The sequence below is a fragment of the Xenopus tropicalis genome, chromosome 7 (genome assembly GCF_000004195.4).
Source record: "Xenopus tropicalis strain Nigerian chromosome 7, UCB_Xtro_10.0, whole genome shotgun sequence".
Lineage (NCBI taxonomy): Eukaryota > Metazoa > Chordata > Amphibia > Anura > Pipidae > Xenopus > Xenopus tropicalis.
In genome coordinates, this window is record NC_030683.2 from 119,724,811 (window position 1) to 119,747,648 (window position 22,838).

The following is a 22,838-nucleotide window of genomic DNA, read 5'->3' on the forward strand; positions in this document are numbered from 1 at the left end:
TCGCGAAGCGGATGAAAAAATTTTCCGCGAAATAATTCGCCGCACGTCCAAAAATTGTCGGAGGCGTCAAAAAAGAATTGTCACGGGCGTCAAAAGAATAGCCCCGCGTCAAAAGAATAGCCGCGCGACGAAATAATAGCCGCGGGCGACGAAACAATAGCCGCGCAACGAAATAATAGCTGCGTGCGACGAAACAATAGCCGCGCAACGAAATAATAGCCGCGGGCGACGAAACAATAGCCGCGCGACAAAATAATAGCCGCGGGCGACGAAACAATAGCCGCGCGACAAAATAATAGCTGCGGGCGACGAAACAATAGCCGCGCGACAAAATAATAGCCGCGGGCGACAAATTTTTTTTGTCGCACAACATTTTCGCCGTTTCGCGAATTTTTCGCCATTTCGCGGATCTTTTTAAAGATTCGCGAATTTTTCGGCGAAGCGAAACGGAACAGATTCGCTCATCACTACTTGATACTGAACTGAGGGTACAAGCACTGTGTTTGTTCAGATGCAGCCAATTCCCTTTACCCTGTCGTGTTATGTCTCTTTTAGTTAACACAGGGGGGAAAAATACCAAAATTCGCCACCAGGTGGTGGACGATCTATGGTCTTTTCTTTTGTCTTTTTCTGCCAAGTCTTTGCACTCTAGCACCATCTAGAGGCAGATTTAACACTCAAAAAATGGTGCCTGGACACGGTGAGACAAATGTGAAAATATGAAAACTTGCTGGCTGCATCTGTATGTGAACATGTAAACCAGGTAAAACTTTTCTTTTTTTTTTCTCATCAATATTCCGGTTGCCAAGAAAAACACAAAAACTTAATTATGTTTAATTGGGTTTTTATTTTTCATGATTTTTTTGTTTTGTTATTACAGTGAAAAGGGAATCATTTAACCATGAAATAAACCCAATAGGGCTGTTCTGCCCCAATAAGGGGTAATTATATCTTAGTTGGGATCAAGTACAGGTACTGTTTTATTATTATAGAGAAAAGGGAATCATTTAACCATGAAATAAACCCAATAGGGCTGTTCTGCCCCCAATAAGGGGTAATTATATCTTAGTTGGTATCAAGTACAAGGTACTGTTTTATTATTACAGAGAAAAAGGGAATCATTTAACCATGAAATAAACCCAATAGGGCTGTTCTGCCCCCAATAAGGGGTAATTATATCTTAGTTGGGATCAAGTACAGGTACTGTTTTATTATTACAGAGAAAAGGGAATCATTTAACCATGAAATAAACCCAATAGGGCTGTTCTGCCCCCAATAAGGGGTAATTATATCTTAGTTGGGATCAAGTACAGGTACTGTTTTATTATTACAGAGAAAAGGGAATCATTTAACCATGAAATAAACCCAATAGGACTGTTCTGCCCCCAATAAGGGGTAATTATATCTTAGTTGGGATCAAGTACAGGTACTGTTTTATTATTACAGAGAAAAGGGAATCATTTAACCATGAAATAAACCCAATAGGGCTGTTCTGCCCCCAATAAGGGGTAATTATATCTTAGTTGGGATCAAGTACAGGTACTGTTTTATTATTACACAGAAAAGGGAATCATTTAACCATTAAATAAACCCAATAGGGCTGTTCTGCCCCAATAAGGGGTAATTATATCTTAGTTGGTATCAAGTACAGGTACTGTTTTATTATTACAGAGAAAAGGGAATCATTTAACCATTAAATAAACCCAATAGGGCTGTTCTGCCCCCAATAAGGGGTAATTATATCTTAGTTGGGATCAAGTACAGGTACTGTTTTATTATTACAGAGAAATGGGCAAAAAAATTCTAAAAATTAGAATTATTTAATTACAATATGACCTTCCTGTAGTTCAAAACATTCTGGATAAGGGGTTTCCAGATAACGGATCCTATACCACCACCAACAGACTCCTTTTCCCCAACGTGTACTCCTTATATTGCCAAAGCTTGCATCGCTGGCTCTACCATTGCTCCTGTACTTTCACTTCCAGAACCTTAGCGACTGGGCTCAGGAGACTTTTTGGTGCATTGTATTTTCCCACCGTCATCGTCAAATGTTACAAATGAATCCCTGGGGTCCCCACAAAGTTCTTTTGACCCACACCCACGAATAATTCTCCCTTTTGGTCCTGCAAGAAAGAAATTCATTTTAGTAAACCTGGATAAAGGGAAAAAAAAACGTTTCAAAGACTGTTAGCAAGGGAAATGTAGAGGTTTCCACGGTTTCTAAAGCTTTAAAGTGCCAGCAACATTAAAAATTGTCAGCTGTCCGATTTTATATGAAACATGCTTACAATAAGTGATGGGCGGAAAAATTAACCATTAATCAGTGTCCAATGTCCGCATTTCGCCTTTGGCGGCTTTTTTCACGAAACGGGCGATAAAATATGCAGCGGAAAAAGTCGCCTCACATCCAAAAATGTCCGTCCACCTCAAAAAAAATTGTCACCTGCGTCAAAAAGAATTGTCTTGTGTGTCTAAAGAATTGTCTAAAGAATTTTTTTTTGGGACAAATTTTCACAAATTTTTTGAAAGATTCGCAAATTTTTCAGCAAAGTGAAATGGGACAGATTCGCTCATCGCTACTTACAATACTATACTGCTGTAGCCATGAATAGCATTTGAACCTTGTTTATCTTCCTGTTTAATAATGAAACCCAATGTATTTAATACAGTTTCTGTTTTCTGATATGAATTGATTAGTGATGAGCGAATCTGTCCCATTTCACTTCGCAGAAAAATTCGAGAAAATGAGGCGTGTAAAAAAATAATTTGTGCACCAGTCTTTTTTGTCTTGCGTCATTTTTTTTCGACGTGTTCAACTTTTTTTCGTCGTTCGGCAATTTTTTGCACCCGTTTCACAAAAAAATCCGCCAATGACGAAACACGGAAATTCGCTGAAAGTTTCATGGAACTGCTGAAAAAAACTTGCGAAATGAATTGAAGTCAACAGGCGGTTTTTCATGGCTACCACGCAACTTTTTTCTTCTCACTCCAAATGCATTGAAGTGAATGGGTGTTTTGTTGCAGTGTTTTTCTTGCGGTTTTTTTTTTCAGCTAATTTATTCTGACTAGTGATGGGCGAAAAGTTTCGCCAGGCATGGATTCGCGGTGAATTTCCGCGTTTCGCCATTGGCGGATTGTTTCGCGAAACGGATGAAAAATTTCGCCACGAAAAAATTTGGCGCACGTCCAAAAATTGTCGCTGGCATCAAAAAAGAATATTCGCGAGCGACAAAATAATAGCCGCGCGACAAAATAATAGCAGCGTGACAAAATAATAGCAGCGGGCGACGAAACAATAGCCGCGCGACAAAATAATAGCCGCAGGCGACTAAATAATAGCAGCGGGCGACGAAACAATAGCCGTGAGACAAAATAATAGCCGTGGGCGATGAAACAATAGCCATGAGACAAAATAATAGCCGCGGGCGACGAAACAATAGCCGGGCGACGAAACAATAGGCGCGCGACAAAATAATAGCCGCGACAAATTTTTTTTTGACACACGACATTTTCGCCGTTTCGCAAATTTTTCGCCATTTAGCAGATCTTTTGAAAGATTCGTGATTTTTCCGGCGAAACGAAACGGAACAGATTCGATCATCACTAATTCTGACTGTGATTGTTTCTCGAAAAAAAAACTTGCCAATGGCGAAATGCGGAATCCATGTCTGGCAAAAAAAATGTGCTTATCACTACTGATGTGCCTTTTTTGCCCTGTTCAGTCTGAATGGCTGCCCCCATGGCTACACTGCAGCTTATTTATATAAACCATGGCAGTGCTTCTTAATCAAACACAAATGATTTACCAGTATAGGGTAGCAGCATGTTGTGAATGTACATAGTTCTGACTCTAGAAGCTGGTAGAGCTAGAGCTATAGTCTAAAACTGTCTCTGGAAGCAACATAAGCTCAAAAGTCTAACATCATCACCATGTGTTGGCAACAATGGCAGGCCCAGACTGGCAATCTGTGGATTCTGCTGTAAGATGCCATAGACAGTCACTATTTAGTGGACTTGGGGGGGGACAGTTTCGGCCTCTGTGTCCTTGAAATATCAGAGGCTATTTTGTATCGCAGTTCAGGCCTGGACAGTGGTAGAAAGAGCTATGGCCGTCTACTTTAAAGAGGTAGAAATGGGTTCTCTGGCAGTATAGCCAATTGGTTTCGTTTGCTGATACCAGAAGAATGCAACCTGCCTAAATGTGAAGTTTAGTGGAGGCCCCTTCCCTGATTCAGCACAGACAATTCCCTTTGACTTCTGCAGAGCCTCTCCAGCTTTTTCCAGCAATATTTCACTTTTTTCTTTAATAAATCCAGCCTATTTGAGGGTTCAGAAAACATTTGCACGTATTTTCACCTTTGTGGTTTTTTATCAAATCGAGAAAAAGTGCCAACTCAGTTTTTCATAAATCTGCCCCTAAATGTTGCTCCTAATTGCCTCACTCTAGAGTCTACCTGTGCGCCAGTTAAGTGAAAACTCCATTACAATACAGGTATAGGACCCGTTATCCAGAATGCTCGGGACCAAGGGTATTCTGAATAAGGGGTCTTTCCGTAATTTGGATCTCCATACCTTAAGTCTAATAAAAAATGAATAAAACATTATTTAAACCCAATAGGATTATTTTGCATCCAATGAGAATTATTTATACCTTAGTTGGGATCAAGTACAGGTACTGTTTTATTATTACAGAGAAAAGGGAATCATTTAACCATTAAATAAACCCAATAGGGCTGTTCTGCCCCAATAAGGGGTAATTATATCTTAGTTGGGATCAAGTACAGGTACTGTTTTATTATTACAGAGAAAAGGGAATCATTTAACCATGAAATAAACCCAATAGGGCTGTTCTGCCCCAATAAGGGGTAATTATATCTTAGTTGGGATCAAGTACAGGTACTGTTTTATTATTACAGAGAAAAGGGAATCATTTAACCATTAAATAAACCCAATAGGGCTGTTCTGCCCCAATAAGGGGTAATTATATCTTAGTTGGGATCAAGTACAGGTACTATTTTATTATTACAGAGAAAAGGGAATCATTTAACCATTAAATAAACCCAATAGGACTGTTCTGCCCCCAATAAGGGGTAATTATATCTTAGTTGGGATCAAGTACAGGTACTGTTTTATTATTACAGAGAAAAGGGAATCATTTAACCATGAAATAAACCCAATAGGGCTGTTCTGCCCCCAATAAGGGGTAATTATATCTTAGTTGGGATCAAGTACAGGTACTGTTTTATTATTACAGAGAAAAGGGAATCATTTAACCATAAAATAAACCCAATAGGGCTGTTCTGCCCCAATAAGGGGTAATTATATCTTAGTTGGGATCAAGTACAGGTACTGTTTTATTATTACAGAGAAAAAGGATTATATTATTATTTGATTATAATGGAGTCTATGGGAGACAGGCTTTCCGTAATTCGGAGCTTTCTGTATAACGGGTTTCCGGATAAGGGATCCCATACCTGTATATCAAATCAGAAAATTTGCAAAACTTGAATCTGCCAAATGAGAAGCTATATGATTTTCAGCATACACCCTACGCAGTGATTGGAAACACCATGTTTTATATGGATAATTGTCATGGGCCTGTATGCTCTCCCATCACTACCCAGAAAAGTTTCCAGACAAACTGGAAGGAGTGAAGAAAGTGAATAGATGATTTAGGAAATATGTTCTATGGGCGTTACTGTATAGTTTTTGGGGGACTCAGGGTGAAGCCCATGGAGATTTCAAACCTCCTTACTAACTTTCTCAAATGAAGGGAGGCCCAGAGACCAACACCCCTCACTTTAAGGCCCTTTGGACTCTTAAGGAGCCATCAGCCTCACTGAAACTACACATGGACTATCTGTGGGACACCCTAGGTCAGGGATCCCCAACCTTTTTTACCTGTGAGCCACATTCAAATGCAAAAGTATTGGGGAGCAACACAAGCATAAAAAAAGTTCCTGGGGGTGCCAATAAGAGCTATAATTGGCTATTTGATAGCCCCCTATGTGGACTGGCAGCCTACAGAAGGCTCTGTTTGGCATTATATTGGGTTTTTATGCAACCAAAACTTTCCTCCTAACCACAAATTCAAAAATAACTCCCTGGTTTGGGGGCACTGAGAGCAACACCCAAGGGGTTGGGGAGCAACATGTTGCCCCTGAGCCACTGGTTGGGGATCACTGCTCTAGGTAAATCCTGTCACTGGATGGCGCTAACTCTTTAAAACTTATGTCTCCAAATGGAACCAACTTCCTTTGATAATTGTTGATTGAAATTTCTAGAAAAACCAAACCCTGACCTCTAAGTTTGCATACTATGTTATGGTTTATGGGTCAAGAAGGCCTGTTACAATAATATATAGATCTCAGCAAAGCTCTGTATTGTGTATTTTTTCCTATTTTGGTTGCTATAGGCTGCTGATTATGGACAGACATAGTGCCTATTATTACATAACCCCTATAGAAACTCTCTGCATTTCCTCTCCATATTTCCTGCCAAATCATAACTTTGTATAAATGGTAAAAGCAAAAAAGAAACAGCAAATACTTTATATTTATACAACCTGGAACAGTGTAGGTAAAACACATGTTTGCTGTTCCCATGCACTCGTAATCAGCAGTGGTACAGTTTGTGGATCCTTCCTTAGTGCAGAATGGGCACATTATTCCATTTCTGTAAACTGAAATGAATCAAGGAGTCAGGATGAAATCAATCAATAAGGGGAATCATTTAAACATGAAATAAACTACACAACAAAATTATTAGACCGAGCCAGAGAATTGAATAGTTATATTGCACTGATGGGTCCTGAATATAAAAGGGAATCATTTAACCATTAAATAAACCCAATAGGGCTGTTCTGCCCCCAATAAGGGGTAATTATATCTTAGTTGGGATCAAGTACAGGTACTGTTTTATTATTACAGAGAAAAGGGAATCATTTAACCATGAAATAAACCCAATAGGGCTGTTCTGCCCCAATAAGGGGTAATTATATCTTAGTTGGGATCAAGTACAGGTACTGTTTTATTATTACAGAGAAAAGGGAATCATTTAACCATTAAATAAACCCAATAGGACTGTTCTGCCCCCAATAAGGGGTAATTATATCTTAGTTGGGATCAAGTACAGGTACTGTTTTATTATTACAGAGAAAAGGGAATCATTTAACCATTAAATAAACCTAATAGGGCTGTTCTGCCCCCAATAAGGGGTAATTATATCTTAGTTGGGATCAAGTACAGGTACTGTTTTATTATTACAGAGAAAAGGGAATCATTTAACCATTAAATAAACCTAATAGGGCTGTTCTGCCCCCAATAAGGGGTAATTATATCTTAGTTGGGATCAAGTACAGGTACTGTTTTATTATTACAGAGAAAAAGGAAATCATTTTTAAAAATTAGAATTATTTGCTTATAATGGAGTCTATGGGAGATGGCCTTTCCATAATTCAGAACATTCTGGATAATGGGTTTCCATATAAGGGATCCCATACCTGTACTATAAGCCAAGTTAATTGTTGTTAGATGCAACTTAAGCTAGGGCTCTGGCCAGTGGGATGGCATTTCGGGGAGATTAGTGGCCCGCGAACAGGGAGATTTGTCGAGGGCGACTAATCTCCCCGTGTGCCAGAGCCCTTAAACACACATTCATAAACCTATTTGGTGATTTTAAAATGTTGTATGGTGTAGAATGAGCCCTGTTATGGCAATGTATTGCACAATGTTAGTAATTCAAAGCTGCAGCCTTTCCACTAAAGTGGCTGCCAGTATATATTGGGGTACAGGGCAAGGGGGCTGGGCACATTAATTAATAAGAGAAAGTGAGAACTCATCAAACCTCATCAAAATAAAATTATATAACATAATAAAGTACTTACCGTTATCCTCAGGTACACACATGTCTGAGTCACAGCAAGATGTAAAGTTTGTTTCCTTTTTGCCCCGCACAAGTTGGCTGAACGATTGGTCACATTGCTCCCTTTTTCCACAAATTTTATCTGTGACTTTAACGGTGCTTCCTACAACAAAGCATAAATGTTTGTATTAAACATAATCAATTAGTTACTAGTGATGAGCTTCCTGGGAAAATTTGCAAAATGGCAGAAAAGTCATGAAACTCAGGTGCCACGTGTCTTTTTTTTTTTTTTTTTACATGGCCACGCACTTTTTTAATGCAGACACACCTATTTTGTCATGACGCATCTTTTTTGACGCAACCACAAATTTTTGTCGTGACATTTTGCTGAAGTTGAAATGTGGAAATTCGCTGAGAATCCATGCCTGGCGAAAATATTGGCTCATCACTATTAATTACAAGAAATGATCTGGGTTTTGGTTTGGCTTTACAGAGGGTTATAAACCCAACCATAAAAACTGCACCCCCTGGTTTTCTGTAGCAGTTTATAAAAAATGTAATTACACATGGAAAACCATACACCAATGAGAATTCTACTGAATTACAATGTACTTAAAGATGCTGGAGAAGTGACCAATGGGAATGCTGATTCCCAGCACTGTGTCAGGCATCTCCCTGGTACCTTACATATAGAGATAATGATGGCATTTTTCCCGTCATTATATGGCACAGGAATCAGACATGGGGATAAAGGGACAGACTTGTTCAGTGCTGGGAAACTGTGCTTAAAGAGCATAAAATTACTCTGTACAGTGTCTCCATAGTGTTAATACACTATTATACCAGTAATTCCATTTCTTACGGTATTGCGCTTTGATTTTACATCAAAGTATGGTGAATGTGATAGTGGTTCTGCACAATGGTGCACTAGGCCTTATGCCTTTATTTTTTTTTTGTATATTCTTTATTTTCAGTTTTATATGCAAGCCGGAGAACTTTCTACAGTAGGCACATTGGACGCTTCATGTGTCATAGTGAGTCAGGCATATTTAGATTGTTTACAACTAGTGATGAGCGAATCTGTTCCATTTCGCTTAGCCGAAAAATTCCCGAATCTTTCAAAAGATCTGCGAAACAACGGAAAATTCGTGAAACAGCGAAAATGTTGTGCGGCAAAAAAAATTGTCGCCCGCGGCTATTAGTTTGTCGCCCGCAGCTATTACTTTGTCGCCCGCGGCTATTATTTTGTCACCCGCGGCTATTAGTTTGTCTCCCGCGACTATTAGTTTGTCATGCAGCTATTATTTTGTCGCGCAGCTATTATTTTGTCGCGCAGCTATTATTTTGTCACCCGCGGCTAATATTTTGTCACCCGCGGCTAATATTTTGTCACCCGTGGCTATTAGTTTGTCGCCCGCAGCTATTATTTTGTCGCGCAGTTATTATTTTGTCGCCCGCGGCTATTATTTTGTCACCCGCGCCTATTAGTTTGTCGCCCGCAGCTATTATTTTGTAGCCCGCGGCTATTAGTTTGTCGCACAGCTTTTATTTTGTCGCCCGCGGCTATTATTTTGTCGCGCGGCTATTCTTTTGATTCTATTTCTTTTTGACAACGGCGACAATTTTTGGACGTGCCGCGAATCCATGCCTGGCGAAACATTTCGCCCATCACTATTTACAACCATACAAAATAAACTAAAATAACGATTTTTGTGTCATTCTGCTTTAGCAAAGCTGTCTAAGTTAGTTTTAATCTTTATTTGTTATACTTATTTAAACTTTAGCAATGGTGTCTCCTATTGCTGCCGTTATTACAATATTATTGCCTGATATAGTACTGAGAGAGAAGAACAAAAATAACAATAAAACCAGAAAAAGGAAAAAGAGAAGGTATCAATAATAGGGAGAACAGAACTTGGAGTTGCTCAGTCGCTCAGTTAATAACCTCATGCCATCTTCATCAGTTGACGTTTAGGCCTTTATTTTAAAATATCTCCCTCAAATACTGTAGGAAAAATCTAGCTCTTGTGGGAGAGGGTAGCCATTATGTATAAAGACCCCAAGTGCCCTTTACTTTAGTGCTCATGCCCTTCTGTCGGGGGTCTGGTTGTGTTCTGTACCTTCCACTAGATAAAGAATCCGGCACAAGGTACAGAGCACCACCACTCCTAACTTTCACATCTAAATGACATACATGTTAGGAGGTAAAACTAGGGTTTCCACCTGTCCGGTTTTGACCTGGACAGCCCAGTTTTCAGAAGAGCTGTCCAAGTCAAACCTGCCTGGCCAGTTTCCCCAATGTCTCTGAAATTGATGCGGTGATAGGCCAATCAACGATTGCCATGTCATAGTCCTTGACCTAGCAACGTAAGATCCCACCCATGTGGTGTCACTTTCCTGCCCAGGTGGCAACCCTAGGCCGGAGAGGAATCCCTATTTGCCTCCTACCCTTTGCCCCTCATGAATATGGAACTGCTAAACGCAAGCGGTGCTGTATTCATGGGGGGGCATTAGTGGATCTCACAAATTGCAGCCATTTTTTGCACTTTGTACATTGTCTTCCAGGCTATAAATGACTTCTGTTCATCAGAGGTTGTGTGTATCCCATCTAAACTGGGTAACATACTTTGTAACAAGGTTAGTGGCTAACAAGCCCTAGAAAAATATACAGTAACTTCCATCACAGTTTATTGCTCCTTTCTAACCATATAGCTTAGCTGTTACTTGTTCATAATATAGAATATGCACTTTATTGTGTTGTACCTACAACCATAAGTTGACCAATATCACTTAGGGGCAGATTTATCAAATCACGAGTTCGAATCCCGAATGGGAAAAATTCAGATCGGAAACGAAAATTTCTGAAGATCGCAAATATCATGAAAATGCTTCCGAAAAAATCATATTAGTCACAATAATATCGTATTGGCGATCCGAAAGGTATGAAATTTTCGTACCGAATGAGTGTAAACAGCGGCAAAACCGATCCGAAAATACGAAAAAGTTGTGCAAGCGGCGGAAAAGTCATGCAACCGGCGAAAAAGTTGCGCAAGGTACAAAAAAGTCGCGGAAAATACAATTGGACCGATCGAGCAAACAGTCAGAGCGTTCGTGGATAAGTAAATGTGCCCCTAAGTGTAGATATATTTTTTTTACTTATTATGTATGAAGTCTTAATAAATGGACTAATGGGGTTATGTAATAAAAGTCACTAAGTTTGCCCAGGAGCAGTAACCCAAAGCAACCAATAAAATGTTTGCTTTTAAACAGGTGACCAGTAAATGGTACCTGCTGATGGGTTGCTATGGGTTACTGCTCCTGGGTAAACATAGTGACTTTTAATACATATGGGGGAAAGTATTATATAGCACAGACTAGGTTATAACTTGCCCAATGGGCCAGATTTAAATCAATAAGAAATCGTTATTTTATTATTTTTAATATGAAAACTTATGGGCAAGATTCCATCTGAGGTTAAAAAAAAAAAAAATAGAAAACTTTTCTGCAAAATTAGTTTCAGTTTTTTTCATAGGCTTCAATACATACCAACTTTAGTAAACACCGTCATGCAGACTGTTGCCTCAGAACACATTATATAACTTTCATAAGGCTCAGTTCCGTAGCAAGCTATATCATCTTTAATAGAAGCTGTAAAGGAAAAAAAGATAGTGAGCCCACCCTGCAGAAGAGGGGATTGGAACAAAATGAAGCCTTTGACTCCCTCCAGGTTAAACAAGGGCCTCAGGACTGCACCTATAGGGAGTCAAGTGAACTAGAATATGCTGAGATGCCCACAGTAGCTCTCCATCTTTTGCCTTGCCCAACTACTGCACATGCTCAGTCTGCTCTTGGCTGATGTCACTGACCTGAGCTTAGGGACCGACTCACAATATTCTTCTTTCCCCTGCCTGCTTGGTCTTGTCACTATTAAACATGCATACAAGCCAACCTTTAGCTGAAACCTTAATGTGGCTTTTCTTTCCACAAACATAGGCAGAAGCTGTGACAAAAGTTTCAGTCACTTTGCTATTATCAAACAGCCCATCTGGGAATAAACTTTCCCAATGTAAAGGCTTTTCTGTATGTAATACAGTGACTGTATATGCACCTTATACTCTCCCCCATGGCTAAGGTACAGAGTATTACTAGCTTTAGTACTGGGGCTTGCTTGCTTTTTTTTTTTTATATACAACCACACAACAGACAAAAAACTTCTCTCAAAGTGTTTATGAAGCAGTTGCATGGGGGTTTGTGTGCATTACACATGGGGAGAGGCCAAACTGTGCCAGTAGGTGTATAGGCAGAACAACATGATATGTACAGGGGAACCTCTGCACAAACACTATGTTCCTTCCCAAAGTGACTGACACTCAGTTCAGAGTTTGTGCTCTCACTATAATAAACAGGCTGTGTATGGAACCCCCAGTCTGCTCAGCTGACCAAATTACATTAAGTCATTTGTCATTCTGAACTGATATTTTGGGGGATGGAGATATGGGAATATTTGGGAGTCTCTTGTAAATAAGTTATATCTAAATCCTAAGCTAAAGCTTGTTTTTATTGATATCCTGTATAAAATGTGTATAATAGGGCAGCACTCGTTTATATGTACCTGTACCCATGATGCACCTGTGTCTCTGTGCCAATGAGATAATTTTTAGGTTCCACCTAGTTCTCTAGGGAGGTTGAAGAAAAAAATATATACACAAGAGAATTGACCAATGAGAATGCTAATTAGGTTCCCAGCACTATATCAGCCATTTTGATATTATCTTACATATAGAGATAATTATGTCATTTTTCCCCTCATTTTATGGCACAGGAATCAGACATGGGGATAAAGGGACAGACTTGTTCAGTGCTGGGAAACTGTGCTTATTGCTCCCAACTCCAATTGCAGGAACAGAGAACAGGGAGCCGGATTTACTCACATCAGCTATGATTCTCATTGGGGGATTATTTTGCATATTTATGCAGCCACTGGCTTTGTGCTGTTGTTTTGATAATTTACTACGTTCCCTGAGCTCCGCCTCCCAACAGCAGCCCAGAGCAAACTGAGCATGTGCAGGAGCCAGATCTTATAGAAGATGGTCTAACAAAGTAACAAGATGGCAGCCCCCTGTGGACAACTTTGAAAGCATAAATCATTATTTTAATTAGGTTTCTCAACCTCTGGGCTTGTGCAGTAAGTTCAAAATGTTTATGTTTATGTCCAGTATACAAAATACAGCATTTCTAATGATTTTCTATTTTAGGCTTTAGTTCTCCTTTAAGGTCTGTAAAGTTTTTTTGGGGACTGGGTGAATATTCTAAGCTGTGGATGGGTGTTTTTATACTAAATAAAAAAATCTATAATTTATAAAGTATGGCTCAGCGCCCAGATTAACCCTTCTCTATGTCTTAACCAATTTACAAATAATAAAATGATATCAGCTCTTAAAAAGGAACATATTAGAGGTTTATTATATACACTAGAGCAGGGATCCCCAACCAGTGGCTCGTGAGCAACATGTTGTTCCCCAACCCCTTGGATGTTGCTCTCAGTGGCTTCAAAGTAGGTGCTTATTTTTGAATTTCTGGCTAGGAGTCAAGTGTTGATTGCCTAAAACCACATAGGGGCTACCATATAGCCAATTATAGCTCTTATCCCAGGAAATTTTCCATGCTTGTGTTGCTCCCCAACACCTTTTCCATTTGAATGTGGCTCACAGGTATAAAAGGGTTGGGGATCATTGCACTAGAGTCATGGTTGGCAAAACTCTTCATTTCATCTCTGGGGCTCTTAGTAACAAGTCTGTTAGTCTAAAGTGTCATTGTTTTTAGCCATTTCCAACCATTTTAACTTGTAAAGGAAAATATCTCTACTAAAGTAGAAAATTAGAATCTCACCTGTCACTCTGAGAAAGGCAAAAACACAGCACAAAGTGAGCGCCCGTTCCATTCTGGCTCAGCACTGGGCTGGGTGTGTTCTGAGAGAGTTATTTCCTAGTAATGAGATTGGCAGCTGCTTTATATATTCCCTGTGCCGTGCTCGTTTACATTTGAAATTGATAGGAGAGGCGCGGCATTGTAAGTTATTATTTTTTGATCAATATGATTGCATCACTTACTCTCTAGTTTTTGTTTTATATAAATTAACATTTTGTTTGATTTAGATGTGTGTTCACGGTGCCTATAGAAGGGGTTACTACAACAAAAATTATAAAATTGTATAATAAATATAATTACAAAAAGAATGTACCAAAGGTTATATATATATATATATGTAGGGCCCTTAGGGTATAAGTAGGTCAAATTTATTTTATTTTGTAATGTAAACAGCTGGACAATATTCAGTTCAGCCAGCAGGTGGCACCAACACTTAAGGACAACCTATTTACAACAGTAAGAACACAAAGGGGCACATTTACTTATCCACGAAGGCGGCAAGCGTTCGTTCGTTCGATCCATCCAATCGTATTTTATATCTTGTAACTTTTTCGGCGCTTTCGCGACTTTTTCATATTTTTAGCGTGAAAAAATCGGATCGGTTTTGCCGCTGTTTACAATAGTTTGGTACGAAAATGTTGTGACTTTCGGATCGCCAATATGATATTATCGTGACTAATACAATTTTTTCGTAAGCATTTTCGTGATATTTGCAATCTTCAGAAATTTTCGTTTCCAATCCGAATTTTTCCCATTCGGGATTCAAACTCTTGTTTTGATAAATCTGCCCCTTACTGTGACCAAAGTTATAGTCACTTTGCTTATGAAAAACAGTCTGTCTAACAAGGAATTTCTCCTTTGAAAAGGTTTCCCTGTATGTATTATACTGATTGCTGTTGCATCTTGTGATCTCCCCATGTCCAATGAATATATATATAATATAAAAAATATGCAAAATAATCCTCCGATGAGAATCCCAGCTGATGTGAGTAAATCCGGCTCCCTGTTCTCTGTTCCTGCAATTGGAGTTGGGAGCAATAAGCACAGTTTCCCAGCACTGAACAAGTCTGTCCCTTTATCCCCATGTCTGATTCCTGTGCCATATAATGACGGGAAAAATGCCATCATTATCTCTATATGTAAGGTACCAGCAAGGGGCCTGACACAGTGCTGGGAATCAGTATTCTCATTGGTCACTTCTCTTGCACTTATAATCAGATGGTTGCTCAGTAGAATGCTCAGTGGGGAATTTTCTTGCATCTATAATTACGTTTTTCAACAACTTCTATAGCAACACTAGGGGGCGCAGTGGGACAGGGTTATGGTTGGGTTTACACCCCCTTTAAAGGAACAGTAACACCAAAAAATGAAAGAGCTTTAAAGTAATAAAAATATAATGCACTGTTGCCCTGCACTGGTAAAACAGGTGTGTTTGCTACAGTAACACTACTATAATTTATATAATAAGCTGCTGTGTAGCCATGGGGGCAGCCATTCAAGCTGGAAAAAAGGAGAAAAGGCACAGGTTACATAGCAGATAACTGATAAGCTCTGTAGAATACAATAGTGTTTTATCTGTTATCTGCTATGTGCCTGTGCCTTTTCTCCTTTGAATGGCTGCCTCCATGGCTACACAGCAGCTTATTTATATAAATTATAGTAGACTTTCTGAAGTAAACACACAACTTTTACCAGTGCAGGGCAACAGCACATTATATTTTAGTTACTTTTATACACTTTCATTTTTTGGTGTTACTGTTCCTTTAAGATGTCATAGAGTTACTGTGTTAAAGTAGATTGCAAAGCTTATATTAATTGGAGAGAGAGATTGAAAGATTGATTGAGAGGGATAGAGATTGTGGGAGAGATTGGATGCTTTGGATATTGCTGGCCCTTTTAAAAGGCAACTATTGTTTTCTGGTGGGACATTTTTTGTCACACCTAGATTTCCCCATCCATGATCCATCATGCTAGCCTGGAGCGTTTCCAGGAACACTGTCAACATTTGTGTTGCCCTAAGATTAAGTCACACTCCCTCCTGCAGATTAAATCTTACAAATATTAATGATTCAGTGGCAGCTTGTACATTGTAATTAGCAAAACCTGGCACATGTCCATTAGTGACTGAATTATAAATCCAACTGTTTTGGAGCATTTGTAATGGTGTAGGTCAGGTTTGTGTAGGGAGGTAGTGCTGGGTCCCTGCACTTACCCCCCTCCTGCTGCTGTTCCCTGTAGGGGAGCTGGCACTGAGACTTTGTGCTGTGAGCTGCTGCCTAGCAACAAGGTGAACAGCAAGCTCAGGGCTGCCGGAAGTTGCAAAGCAGCCTGGGAGAGGAAGTCAGTGGGAGGAGAAAAAAAGTCCCAGAGCTCCAGAAGCTGCACGTGGGCTCAGAGAGAGGAGCAGCACAAGAAGAAGCTGGCCTTTGGAACAGGCTGGTACAGGGAAGGCAGACCCTGTACCTGGAGAGACAGAGATCCTGTGAGGAGTCCTGACTGGAGGAACAAACACCTGCAGGGGAATCCCATCTGAGTAGCTAAAGGGGCTAGTAGTCGCACTGCATGGCTGTGAGTGCTGGACTCGCCTGAAGATTCTGTGTGAATCACCCAAAGAGATCCCTGGAGTGAGTATCATTAAAGTGAAACTAATAAAGGAGCGCTTGAAGATTTAAAGTATATAAACTTTCCTTTGGACTGAGCTAAAGGACTGTACATAGTTAGTGAGATAGCTTGCGCTGGCAAAGCTAGTTAGTAAGGCCCTTATTGCCACTTTGATAGGAGTGTTATGTGTATTAGTTTCAGATAAAAGTTATTTCATTTATAAAGTACTGTGTGTGCATTATTATTGTTCCTAGTGGGGCCACCCGTAGGTGCATTCCCGGATCCCACTAGGTGGAGGCACTGCGCAAATAAGTACCAGGTACCCAGTCTCTCCCAATACCACTGCGGAGTGATTCAGGTTTGTCCCGTGCCATCAGGTAAGCGCCACACGTGGAGTGTAACACTGTCAAAAGTGCCCGAAACGGTGAGGATAGGGTTACATTTTGGAGGCACTGCTGAGATTTGGCTGGGACCTGGTTGCACAGAAAGTGAAGCAAGATGGCGTCATCTACTGAGAGTCCCCAGAGTGTTCTGGACTGGTGCAAGAGTTTGGGCCTAAACCCGAAAAAGACTGCTGTAGTGGGCCCTATGATACCAAAAACAAAAGAGGAATTTATTTACAAGATCCTAGATGCAGATGGATCTATTTATAGACCTAGAGTGGTAGCTTCGCGACGAGACCCAGATGGCATCCTCTTAAATGTGCTTGTCGATAGTCCTGGTGAGATTAACAGAGAAACATGTGCACGTGGTGTACAGGCGGAAGACCATGGTTACTGGCAAATTGTCTTACCGGATGTCCCTGAGGAGAAGGAACTTAGTGACAGTGAGGATGAAGTGGGAGGTGATCTGGAGAGCCCAAATCCCCTGTGCAGTGGCACCCCACAGATACCTGCTGCTGGTCACAGCCCAGTGACTAAAAGACTGTTTGATGTGACACCTGAGACAAAGTTGAAATACACTGCATCATGTGAAAGCTTGAACTCTGCTGGGAGGAGCCGACCTCTAAGTGATGTTGTTGAGGCAGCTCAGCTGGTGGAAGTCTTGGCCCAAGTCGGTGAGAATTTGAGACAGCTGGCATACAATGGAAATTATAAGAGACTAAAAATATTCTCAGGTATGGAACCTACTCCTCCAGGTGAAGAGGCCTTTGAGGCCTGGAGAGATGCTGCTTTGGTTGCTATTACCGATTGGCCTGGCTCTGGCCCTGCTTTATGTCGCAAGATCCAGGAGAGTTTGCGAGGGCCTGCATTGGACCTAATTAAGCTCCACCGAGAGGTGTGCCCACAAGATGGTCCTGAGAAGTTAATAGAAGTACTGGAAGATACATATGGACCGGTGGAAGATGAAATTGAAATGTTGTACAAATTTCAGTCTTGCATGCAGAAAGAAAAAGAGAATCTGTCCTGAGTACTTGAAACGACTGCAGCAAATGCTAAAATTACTTGTTTGCCGAAGAATCATTGCTACAGATCGTGTTGATTCTATGAGGCTACAACAGTTATTCAGAGGGGCTTTATCTATGGACCCCACAGCTGTGATGTTGAGATCTTTCTACAGAGGAAAGAAAGAACCAACTTATCAGGAACTGATCCGGGAGATCCGAAAGGAGGAAGTTAATGTTCTGCGACGAGAGAAGAAAAGTCGTGGTTCTGAAAAGACATCCAGTGATTCGCAGAAAGCGGAAGAGATTGCTGAGTTAAAAAAACAGGTTGCTCAGCTCAAGGCTCGTGTGTCCGAAAAGGATGAGGGGTCAACTATGTCTAGACCCTCTTCATTTCCTAAAGCAGGTGATGCTCGCGGTGACCCACCAAAGTGCTTCCGTTGTGGCCGGTTGGGCCATATATCCCCACACTGTCTGACGCAACGTGAAAATGCTGCAGCTACAGAAGTTATTTCATATGGCTGTGCTGTGAGGAAGCCACCCCAAAAGAGGTATCGGAAGAGACGTAATCAGGTGAGGTGTTACACCTGTGGTTGGTACGGTCATACTTCCCACACCTGTGACTGGGGACGGAATGAAGACTTCACTGATGTATATGTGACATCTTTCCCATGTGAAGTGGATATTTGTGAAGAGAAATCCTGTGGCACGAGGATGGTCTCTGAGCACTCTGGCACCCCCAATAAAAGTAAGAGACTGGGCCTGGGAATGCGTAGACCTTCAGGCAGGGGAAGTGTCAGGGCAGTTAGTGAGGAAGCTTTCCCCTGTGTATCTCCCCCAAAGGTTAGGGAGAATAAGAATGGTGAGAAAGGGCAAGCGAGGACGTTGCCCATTCAAGCAGGGGGAGAATGTAGGGAGGTAGTGCTGGGTCCCTGCACTTACCCCCCTCCTGCTGCTGTTCCCTGTAGGGGAGCTGGCACTGAGACTTTGTGCTGTGAGCTGCTGCCTAGCAACAAGGTGAACAGCAAGCTCAGGGCTGCCGGAAGTTGCAAAGCAGCCTGGGAGAGGAAGTCAGAGGGAGGAGAGAGAAAGCCCCAGAGCTCCAGAAGCTGCACGTGGGCTCAGAGAGAGGAGCAGCACAAGGAGAAGCTGGCCTTTGGCACAGGCTGGTACAGGGAAGGCAGATCCTGTACCTGGAGAGACAGAGATCCTGTGAGGAGTCCTGACTGGAGGAACAAACACCTGCAGGGGAATCCCATCTGAGTAGCTAAAGGGGCTAGTAGTCGCACTGCATGGCTGTGAGTGCTGGACTCGCCTGAAGATTCTGTGTGAATCACCCAAAGAGATCCCTGGAGTGAGTATCATTAAAGTGAAACTAATAAAGGAGCGCTTGAAGATTTAAAGTATATAAACTTTCCTTTGGACTGAGCTAAAGGACTTTACATAGTTAGTGAGATAGCTTGCGCTGGCAAAGCTAGTTAGTAAGGCCCTGATTGCCACTTTGATAGGAGTGTTATATGTATTAGTTTCCCCTTTATTTCAGATAAAAGTTATTTCATTTATAAAGTACTGTGTGTGCATTATTATTGTTCCTAGTGGGGCCACCCGTAGGTGCACTCCCGGATCCCACTAGGTGGAGGCACTGCGCTAATAAGTACCAGGTACCCAGTCTCTCCCAATACCACTGCGGAGTGATTCAGGTTTGTCCCGTGCCATCAGGTAAGCGCCACACGTGGAGTGTAACACTGTCAAAAGTGCCCGAAACGGTGAGGATAGGGTTACATTTGCAACCCCTGTGCCAGGGCCATATATATGAACAGGGGCGGGCCGAACCGACCGGGAGCCCTAGGTAACCGGGCCGGCCACCTCACCCCTGCACCTTCCGCCCCCCTCGCGTTTCAGCACGCATGCCCAGTTCCGGGGGAGGGGACACGGTGGCTACGCGATAGTTCATTACCCCTACCGCGTATTGACAAGCGGCGGGGGCAATGAAAAAGGAGCTAGGGGTAGGCAGGAGAGGTTCCTGCCTGGCGCCCCCCAGTGTTTGCGCCCTAGGCAGCTGCCTCTTCTGCCTACCCCTAGTTCCGGCCCTGTATATGAAGGCACCCAAGAGTCTGTGCCTATGGCAGCAGGTTTGGGTGCCCTTGGGTGCCAGTATATTCGGGAGGGGATTAAATAAAATATGCCCCCAGCCTCTGCCCCAGATACACACGGGAGGTGTATCTAGTAAATAAATCTAAAATAAATAAATCAATCAAATAAATCAATAAATAAATGATAAATAAAATAAATAAAATCTAAAATCTAAATAATCAATCTAAAGTGTTGACTATACACGGGAGCAGAGGAGCCCTCTGCTGAGGGAAAAGGGTGGGTTGTGAGTTCACAGCAGTTCAAGCTGAGAAAGCCAATAAAATAAATAAAATAAAATAATAGACTGCTGGTGAAGTATTTAATGGATTAATAGTGTCTGAGGCATGTTTTTTTTTAGAATAATTAACTTTAATTTGCTTGATTGCGCAATTTGTGTGAATTGTGTTTTGTAGAAAGTGCTGCTGTGATTGGAACCTACTTACAATCGTTTAAAGGAAAACTAAAGTCTAAAATAGAATATCATTAGAAATGCTGTATTTTGTATACTGAATATAAACATGAACATTCTGAACTTACTGCACAAGCCCAGAGGGTGAGAAGCCTAATTAAAGTAATAATTTATGCTTTCAAAGTTGCCCACAGGGGGCTGCCATCTTGTTACTTTGCAAGACCATCATTGTAAGACTAAGACTATGCACATGCTCAGTGAGCTCTGGGCTGCTGTCAGGAGGGTAAGCTTAGGGATCAGAGTAAATTATCAAAACAAAACACAAGTCACATAATATCTGCCATAGAAGCTGATACAGCAAAGCTGATTAATAATAAGAATCATAATATGCAGACTGCACTGGTTTATGTGTTGCCATGTAATGTAATGTGGGGTTTAGAGGGTTTTTTTTTTTTTTTTTTTGCATTGTTACCTGGCAATGCACCAAAGCCACTTTTTTGGGTTCGGCTGAACCCCCGAACTCACCCTAACCGATTGTGCCGAACCGAATCCAAAAAATTTTCCCCATAAAATGTTACCCTTTCCGAATGCTAATTAGCATATGCTAATTTGTGCTAATTCGGATTCGGTTCAGCCGGGACCATGGATTTAGCCAAAACTAAATCCATAAAAAAAAGCTGCATTTGGCCTGATTCCCGAACCGAATCCGGGATTCGGTGCAGTTAGTGGCTGCATAAATATGCAAAATACTCCCCCAATGAGAATCCCAGCTGATGTGAGTAAATCCGGCTCCCTGTTCTCTGTTCCTGCAATTGGAGTTGGGAGCAATAAGCACAGTTTCCCAGCACTGAACAAGTCTGTCCCTTTATCCCCATGTCTGATTCCTGTGCCATATAATGACGGGAAAAATGCCATCATTATCTCTATATGTAAGGTAACAGGGAGATGCCTGACACAGTGCTGGGAATCAGCATTCTCATTGGTCACTTCTCTTGCACTTATAATGAGATGGTTGCTCAGTAGAATGCTCAGTGGGGAATTTTCTTGCATCTATAATTATGTTTTTCAGCAACTTCTATAGCAAAACTAGGGGGTGCAGTGGGACAGGGTTATGGTTGGGTTTTCAACCCCCTTAAAAGATTTCAAAAAATATTTTCCCATCTGTTTATGCCAAATATTCTCATTCAAATTGTTTTATTTCAAATTGATAAATCTCAAAAAGTTTTCAGACAATACCTTGATTGGCACAGGAGTCCCATCCTGACCTCCAGTAAAATAAACATTGATTTGGCAAAATAGCCCAAAACACTTGGATTGTAATGCAGTCACTAATAGACACATGCCAGATTTTGCTAATTACAAGTTGACACTGAAACATCATTATTGATATGCTTTATTCATTGATATGGGAGTGTGACTTAATTAGTGTCACATCATTTTAGGTCAGCAACAATACTGGCAATGTTCCTGGGAAAGCAAAAAAAAAACAATATAGCATGATGGAACATGGATGGGGAAAACTAGGTGTGACCAAAATGCCCCACCAGAGAACTTCAGTTGCACTTTGAAGGCCAGTAAGAGCCAAAACTGCCTCTCTCTTTTTCTCTACCTTTAATAACAAAGGAGCTGTAGTCCAGCAACATTGGGGTTGTATTATTAAAGGAATACTGCCTGCTGCTCTGGCAGAATTCTGCACTGAAATCATTTTTTTAAGACAACAAACACATTTTTTTTTTATATTTAGTTTTGAGATCTGACATGGGGCTAGCCATTCCTTACTTTCCCAGGTGCCCTCAGTCATGTGAATTGTGCTTTGATAAACTTCAGACTTGCTTTACTGTCACATTGCAAGTTGGAATGATATCACCGCCTCCCCTTCCCCTCCAGCAGCTAATTAGCAGAACAATGGGCAGGTCACAGGATAGCAACTACGTGACACCTTTGCTGAAGGATTCATCTGCCTGAACTGATAGTGCCCCCGTGAGCTAATAGCCCTGCTGGTACTGTCCTGCATTTTAGCAAATTGGTAAACAGGCAAAACTGCCTATACTGCCTCCCAGTAATTTAGGGGGTTTCAGGCATTTCTCTGCCAGCTAAAATACACTGTGGAAAAACTGCCCCATGTGCCATTAGCCTCAATTAGCTTGTACAGTAAAGGAGATAGTGAATAAAGTGCACCCTATTGTAAAATATAGGGATATTATAAGTCGCTGAGGAGTTCCTTATAATATATAGTGAATAAAGTACCCCCTATTGTAACATATAGGGATATTATAAGTCGCTGAGGAGTTCCTTATAATATATAGTGAATAAAGTACCCCCTATTGTAACATATAGGGATATTATAAGTCCCAGAGGAGTTCCTTATAATATATAGTGAATAAAGTGCCCCCTATTGTAACATATAGGGATATTATAAGTCGCTGAGGAGTTCCTTATAATATATAGTGAATAAAGTACCCCCTATTGTAACATATAGGGATATTATAAGTCCCCGAGGAGTTCCTTATAATATAT

At 41.1% G+C, this 22,838-nt stretch overlaps 2 protein-coding genes across 2 annotated transcripts in view; both read right to left on the reverse strand.

Annotated features, from left to right (window-relative positions):
* Window positions 1–1,818: 1,818 nt before the first annotated feature.
* On the reverse strand, window positions 1,819–13,861 carry LOC105947966 (phospholipase A2 inhibitor subunit gamma B-like). Its single transcript, XM_018095806.2, has 5 exons — window positions 13,756–13,861; window positions 11,413–11,514; window positions 7,889–8,029; window positions 6,569–6,685; window positions 1,819–2,126 (listed from the first exon to the last, which is right to left on the reverse strand). The coding sequence occupies exons 1-5, from the start codon at window positions 13,805–13,807 to the stop codon at window positions 1,993–1,995; spliced, it is 546 nt and encodes a 181-aa protein (XP_017951295.2). The 5' UTR covers window positions 13,808–13,861; the 3' UTR covers window positions 1,819–1,992.
* Window positions 13,862–15,530: 1,669 nt separating this feature from the next.
* Window positions 15,531–22,838, reverse strand: part of LOC116412294 — a 36,499-nt gene continuing 29,191 nt past the window's right edge. Inside the window, exon 9 of the transcript XR_004223644.1 lies at window positions 15,531–15,555. The gene's annotated coding sequence lies outside the window, so the exon portion shown is untranslated. The remainder of the gene's footprint in view (window positions 15,556–22,838) is intronic.

Excerpts from the sequence above, each read along its gene's own strand:
- LOC105947966 (XM_018095806.2), bottom strand. The coding sequence starts at position 13,807 with ATGGAACGGGCGCTCACTTTGTGCTGTGTTTTTGCCTTTCTCAGAGTG. Across the intron at positions 8,030-11,412 it reads GACGGTGTTTACTAAAGTTG|GAAGCACCGTTAAAGTCACA; the intron begins GTATGTATTGAA and ends GCTTTGTTGTAG. Across the intron at positions 6,686-7,888 it reads GTGTGTACCTGAGGATAACG|TTTACAGAAATGGAATAATG; the intron begins GTAAGTACTTTA and ends GATTCATTTCAG.